Source organism: Nicotiana tomentosiformis, chromosome 9 (assembly GCF_000390325.3).
Source record: "Nicotiana tomentosiformis chromosome 9, ASM39032v3, whole genome shotgun sequence".
Classification (NCBI taxonomy): domain Eukaryota; kingdom Viridiplantae; phylum Streptophyta; class Magnoliopsida; order Solanales; family Solanaceae; genus Nicotiana; species Nicotiana tomentosiformis.
In genome coordinates, this window is record NC_090820.1 from 65,223,658 (window position 1) to 65,230,774 (window position 7,117).

At 36.6% G+C, this 7,117-nt stretch overlaps 1 protein-coding gene across 2 annotated transcripts; it reads left to right on the plus strand.

Annotated features, from left to right (window-relative positions):
• Positions 1–433: 433 nt before the first annotated feature.
• LOC104094040 (serine/threonine-protein kinase STN7, chloroplastic) lies at positions 434–6,686 on the plus strand. 2 transcript variants are annotated; one of them, XM_009599902.4, is made up of 10 exons: positions 434–1,015; positions 1,104–1,190; positions 1,379–1,498; positions 1,618–1,716; positions 3,068–3,236; positions 3,309–3,402; positions 4,615–4,708; positions 4,796–4,852; positions 5,715–6,128; positions 6,337–6,686. In XM_009599902.4, exons 1-10 carry the CDS (start codon positions 623–625, stop codon positions 6,496–6,498), a joined length of 1,689 nt encoding a protein of 562 aa, XP_009598197.1. In that variant the 5' UTR covers positions 434–622; the 3' UTR covers positions 6,499–6,686. The 2 variants fall into 2 exon arrangements, with proteins under 2 accessions (XP_009598197.1, XP_009598196.1); XM_009599901.4 differs by having other exon boundaries at positions 521–1,015; positions 1,343–1,498.
• Positions 6,687–7,117: the final 431 nt, after the last annotated feature.

Here is a 7,117-nt window from a genome sequence, read left to right on the forward strand (position 1 = left end):
GAATATTTAAATTCTTGAAGAAAATAGAGTCTGGGGAGGGGGTGGAGGGGGGAAGGAGTACAGGAAACATAGGGATTTTGGGGAAGGTGGCTTGATGTGAGTAGCATAAAAAATTATTTTTCTAAAAATATTTTATACTCTCTAACTAAATACTAGAAAATATTTTGCAGAAAAAGTTTTTCACTCACCAACTAAACAAGAAAAAATAAGTGATAAAACCACTCATTTTTTAGGAAAATATTTTCTAGTACCAAACACACAATAAGTTGATACTTAGTCCTCAAGTTGAGTGAAATGACTAATCTTTAAATATATTTTTAAAGAGTGGATATATTTTAAACGGTATTAAAAAGTGGCTCCTGGTGCCTTAAAAGAAGCCCACTAAATATGTGTAAGACAGAGCCAATCGGTGAAACTATGTGTCATTTGTGGCTATGGATTTTCGCCAATCTAATCAAGCACTTCCCTCCACAAAAAATACACCTGCAATAACTGCCACTGATATAAAAGAAATCTCCCAAAAAGAAATATCCGAAAAATTCAGTAACAAGTCCAAACCAAAGCTAACAAGTTTCTGATGAGCGCCCTTTCTGATCCAACTATAACTATAGTGTAGAAAGACATGGCTTCAGTTGCCATAGGTGGAGTTGTACTCCACAGCCACAGCCACTCTTCATTTCTGGGCAACAAGCTCAAGCTGAAGCCTTTATCTTTGTTGAAGAAGCTACCCAGAAAGTTGATAATTTACGCTCATGGAGGTGAAATGTTTAGGTTTGCACATGATGTTTTTGTTGGAGTTGGGGTAGGACTACCCTGTACAGTAATGGAGTGTGGTGATATAATATACAGAAGCACACTGCCAAAGTCAAATGGGATCACAGTGACTGTTCCTGGTGTTATTTTGGCATTGGGTACCCTGTCTTACCTCTGGGCTACTCCTGGTGTGGCCCCTGGTTTCTTCGATATGTTTGTTCTTGCCTTTGTTGAAAGATTGTTTAGACCTACTTATAAGAAGGTGATGTGATAGTGATACTTACCACATCTCAATTGCTTAGGTCCTCTTCTTCGATATGTGACATTATGCTCATAACTTCTCTCTGCAGGATGATATCGTGTTGGGGAAGAAATTGGGTGAGGGATCTTTTGGTGCTGTTTATAGAGTTTCTTTGGCCAAAAAGCCATCGTCAAAGGTATGTCTCTGATAAAATTTCTCTAAGTTTAGCGATATATTCTGATCCCTAAGTCCTAACGCACTTAACAATTTGATGTTGGCACTTTACATTAAGTTACTTTTCCGTTGTTGTATACAAAAGCTCCAAGGAATGGTTTGTAACTCAAACAGGTACGAGTGGTTAATTCCGATTTTATTTACCTCAAGGGTGGTGATTTCGTCTTAAAAAAAGCAACTGAATATGGAGCAGTGGAAATATGGATGAATGAGCGAGTGCGAAGAGCTTGTGCAAACAGTTGTGCTGATTTTCTCTATGGGTTTCTAGAGGTACACTTGTTATTTTGTTTGATAGCCATTATCATGTTCATCTTTAGATACTATCACACCTCTGGAAATTGCAATCTAATTCTAAGAGTTTGAATAAATTATGTTTAAAATGGTGCTAGAATTCTTCAAAGAAAGGAGCAGAGTATTGGCTCCTTTGGCGTTTCGAAGGGGAAGCTACACTTACTGATTTGATGCAGAGTAGAGAGTTTCCCTACAATGTAGGTACTTTCTTTATCATGATATTCCATTTTCTTGTTAGCTTAGGGTTTTCTCCATCTTTAACAGCTTTTATATGTAGGTCGAATACACATTGTGTAGTTTATCTAAAAACCTAGAAAAAGAGACACAACACTAGCAGTCCTTGTATAAATGATCCAAACATATGTACTCTAAATTTTCTCATTCATCGTTAAGAATTTCCTTATTTTCTTACGAACTATCCTGGATGAAATTACAGCTCTGGGCTTATATCATTATGATTGAGGTGAACGGCTATTTGTTTCCCAAGGTCTTTGGAGGTTTCCCTCTGAGAGAAAGGGAAGATCAGATGGAAGATAGAACCTAAAGAATATACAGTTGTCAAAGGATAATATGATATTTGAGGGTGAGCTCCATTGGTCTATATTAGTCACCTAAAAGATCCAAGTGTAGGAGAAATCCTCGCAGAGATAACTATTATTGTAACGTTCTCTATTGAACGAAACATTCTTGAGAAAAAGGTATCATAAAACATTCTCAGTTCAGATATAAGAGAAATCCGTCTAAGGCATTTATGTGTGAAGGGAAATTAGTAAATATAGAGCTGAGAAGAATGGTATTTGATTTTAGTGGTGAAAGTATGTCATAGATACTGAACAAGTTAAACGACAAGGGATGTTGAATAAAACATTCCGAAAATGCAGTTTTCCGCTAATTTAAAAGAGATAGACTAAGATGAAGCACATGCCCTTCTAATTGAGAAAAGATTCTACAGAAGGTTATCCATGAGAATTCACCATTCAGTGCAGTCATAAAACTACCTCGTCGAGTTCAGATATGTAATAAATGCTCTAATTTAAGCCTAATTACCCGCTCATACCATGTTTATATATGTCGTCAAGTTTTTTTTGAGTATTGACACATTATCTTCCAGTCTTCACCTCACATTGTAAAAGAGAGATTTCACGGCCAACGAGTATTCTCTTTCCTTTCACATGACCCTCTCTACTTCTGATTTCTGAATCCTTAGTGCATAACACTGTAATTTGGTCTTGTTTTCTGTAGTCTGCTATTCACCTTGCTTTGTCTTTAGTTTCCTATTTCTTGTTCATGATTAAGGTGCTGGATTGCTGATTCAAAATTTATAACTCCCACTATGAAAAGTATTAGTTTTCACATTCTAAACAAGTAATGGTATTTAGTCTGAAGAACAAAACAAATAGCTATGAATATTACTATCTGATTTCTTCTTCTACCCCCCCCCCCCCCGCCCCCCAACAACCCACACACACAACACACATACTCTCTCTCTCTCTCTCTCTCTCTCTCTCTTTTGTTCATTGACTTTATCATGATTTATTAAATCATCAGGTAGAAGCATTGATCCTTGGAGAGGTTCAAGACTTGCCCAAGGGTTTGGATAGAGAAAATAGAATCATTCAGACAATTATGAGACAGCTCCTATTTGCTTTGGATGGTCTTCACTCCACGGGGATAGTCCATAGAGATATTAAGCCTCAAAACATAATTTTCTCTGAAGGTAAATAGTCTTGTTAACATTTGTGGTTAAGTTTGATTGTGTAACTAATCCGTTCTTGTATATCTGAAGCAGGTTCTCGCACGTTCAAAATAATTGATCTTGGAGCTGCAGCGGATTTGAGAGTAGGGATCAATTATATTCCAAAAGAGTTTCTTTTAGATCCAAGGTTATCTCCCTCCTACTCTGTGGAATGAGTAGTTTGTGTATGCGGAAGTGGAAATTTCTTGTTCAAACAGCAGGCACATTCTATTTTACTTACACTAATACTGCCAGATATATATTTTAAAAATTCTGTGACCTACTTTACATTTTGCTTCTTGCAATTAATTATCCCCTTGATAGATTAGGTTATAATATTCAGCTCATATTGATGTCTTCTTATCATTCTTTTTGAATATTCATTTCAAAAAAATCTCCAATCAAAATCAAATACAACAATCAAGAAAAAGTACATGCATTTTTCATCCTTTTTATATTCTAATCCCTCAACATTTTAATCTGGGTATTTTGGTGCTATCATGGATTAATAAAGTACAGAGCCAACATGCTTGTCGATCCATTTCCAATTTTTTACTACAACAATAAGACATTTTGTTCCACCTACATATTTTAATGTTGTTAATCACACTTTTTGATATTTATAACCAGATCTCCTTGGACCTCGTACATGAACCATAGGTGCTAACCCTTATAAGTTCTTAGAAGACTATCAGGAAAATCAACCTTATATTTGAGCTTAAAGGTGTTCTTTCCAGACTGTTCAAGCTAACGAATTGAACGTTACATGCTGTAAATTTAAAAAAATGTGGAACCAAACAGAGTAATCTGCCTGAAATTGAGGATTGAAATTTCAGATTTTCCCTATTTATGAGTATGTTATGTACTTAATAATGATATGAGTACTTGTCTCGCACATTCGAAGGTGTACATTACCGGCAATGGTGTTGTCCTAGATGGCTTTGACATTTGATTTATGGCATGTTTCTGCTTGTTATTTTTAATGGTATTAGTTATATTATCTTAATTTACATGTGGAAGAGATGGACAGAATATAAATGATTATGTTCGTTATTCAAGTATAACGAAGTGAATCGATCTCTTATTTCACTTGATGTCTCAAGGATCAATTTAAGTTCCACTATGTTAATCCAACTGTATATTGACTAATGAGTTTGGTATGCTCTTCACTCTTACCTTTGTACCATTAAAAGGTGAATAAAAAATAGATTTCATTAGAGCATTCTATGTTATTGATTATCTGTTTTTCAGCAGACTTTCAGATAATAGCATTTATAACTTGGTATATTTATATGGCTAGGTCTTTTACTTAAGAATTTGGTTTACTTGTTTATCTAATTGTCTGTCTTTTTCGGTCAAGATACGCTGCACCAGAGCAATATATTATGAGTACACAAACCCCTTCTGCACCATCTGCTCCAGTTGCAACTGCACTTTCCCCAGTTCTATGGCAGGTTTGATGACCGCAGTCACTCAGTTTTCGCCCAATACCTCTATTTTATCTGTAAAATTAACTATGTTTTATCCTATTCTTTTAACAGCTGAATCTCCCAGATAGATTTGACATCTACAGTGTCGGTCTCATATTCCTGCAAATGGTAAGTTTCAACTCAAAAGCTGTTACCATAAATATTTCTTAGATAAAATTAGCTCTTCCCGGAGAACCTAGACCTTTGAGTTCAGGAATTAAAAGGAAGACAACAAAGAGAATGTCCATTTCTTTTAATTCTCCTTATTTGAATATATAGATATCATTCCTTTGAGTACAGGAGGAAGAAATTGAAGTATGACCTGCAAATAGGAACTTGGACGCTATGGATATTAAGCTAGCAGCAAGCAGAGCCATTATTTCTTAGGTTTCCTTTCTCCTTTTCTTTAGCTCCTATAACCAAGATCTGGAATCCTAAATTTTTTTAACAAATTGAGCATTAGATGTGATCTTACATGTTCCAACTGGATCCACATTACGTATTAATATATAATATGATAAAACAACAGCTGGAAATGGCTAATTGACACTTTAGCAATGTGGAGCGGTGCTGTTAAAAATTGGGGCAGGATCTAATAATTTCACCCCCGAGGAGATAGGATTTATTCTTAAGAATCTGACATCACTTTTAGGTGTAGGGATGTGATGTGCAGCTTACATAGATTCGAGCCCTAAGAATGGAGAACTTTTAGGTGTAGGGAGCGGTTTAGCCCCCTTAGGGGGCCTACCCAGTGCGAACTCGGATTTGTCTGGTCAATGGACTTTGGATGCCGGATAGTTAAACAAAAATAAAATAGATTTGAGTATTTCACGCACAAGATTCTGGAACTAATTAATCGTTACAGTCAAAAATAAGTTAAATGCTGATTTTTTTTTTGTCAACTAAATGCTGATATTTCTATCTTCTAACATTTACTGACACACCTCCTGAAGATTTTACAAGCACTTTGCTACTGTTCGTTCCATCATAGGCATTCCCAGGATTACGCAGTGACAGTAGTCTCATTCAATTCAACCGACAGCTGAAGAGATGCGACTACGATTTGGTTTCATGGAGACAGACTGTAGAGCCTCGTGCTAGCCCTGAACTTAGGAAAGGCTTCGAGTTGTTAGATTTGGATGGTGGAATAGGGTGGGAGCTATTAGCATCTATGGTTCGTTTCAAAGCACGTCAAAGAATTAGTGCAAAGACAGCTTTAGCTCATCCTTACTTTGATAGAGAAGGTCTATTGGCCCTGTCCTTCATTCAGAACCTAAAGCTGCAATTCTTCCGGGCTACACAACAAGACTATAGTGAAGCTGCAAACTGGATTGTTCAATTAATGGCAAAATCAGGAACAGAACAAGATGGCGGCTTCACTGAAGCGCAACTTCAGGACCTCAGGGTATGTTTTCTCATGGCATATATAACTAGTCGCGGTCATTAAGGTTGGGACCTCTAGCTTTGAAATCCTTTGTTTCTCCTTGACATATTTGTATAGTGAAAATTGTGGAAATCCAACTTTTCAAAACTGCAGGATACCAATGTTGGTTAATAGAGTTTAGGGTAGAATTTCCTGATACACTTTCGTCATTTCCTTTTGAGATTTACAGGATATAGAGCCTAAGAATAAGTCAAGCACGCAGAGGAATGCCCTTGCATCAGCTCTTCGGCTTCAAAGGAAAATTTTAAGAACCCTGAATGAGAGTATCGATGAGCTTAGCAGACAAAAGAAAAGTTTATGGTGGAGCAGATGGATTCCTAGAGAGGAGTGAAAATCAGTAAATATGTACAAAATAGTTTTAGTACTTTTTCTATGGAGCTTACGAGTTTTCATTCTCATTTGAAAATGTAAAACAATTTTTAAATTAGAGTTTATGTACAAAAAGTGAAAGTATCTTATACAGATATATACACTTGCTTTATTATTTATAGAAATATATACTTTTTGTAGTTGGAAAAACAGTTAATTTTATGGGTGTGTTTGGTATGAAAAGAAAATGTTTTCCCATTTTTTCATATTTGGTTGGCTTAAATGTTGTGAAAATATTTTATTCATGAACTCATTTTTCACAAATTGGAGGAACATGATTTTCCTACCAAAAGGAGGGAAAATATTTTTCAGAATTCTTTTTCAACCTTCTCCATCTTATTACCTACCTCCACCCACTACCCCCACCACCCCCATCCCCTAGACCCGAGCTATCACCCCTCCCCCACCCTTACCTATTTTGCCACCAACCCCTCCCTCGACACCCCCACCACCACACCCCTAGCTGACACCTCGTCACACCCCCACCCAACCCTCCGGCATCACTACCCCGACGCCTAAACCTTAACCCACCCTACCCCATCATTGCCCATTTTGCTTCCCTTTGTGTTAGTCTAAATTAT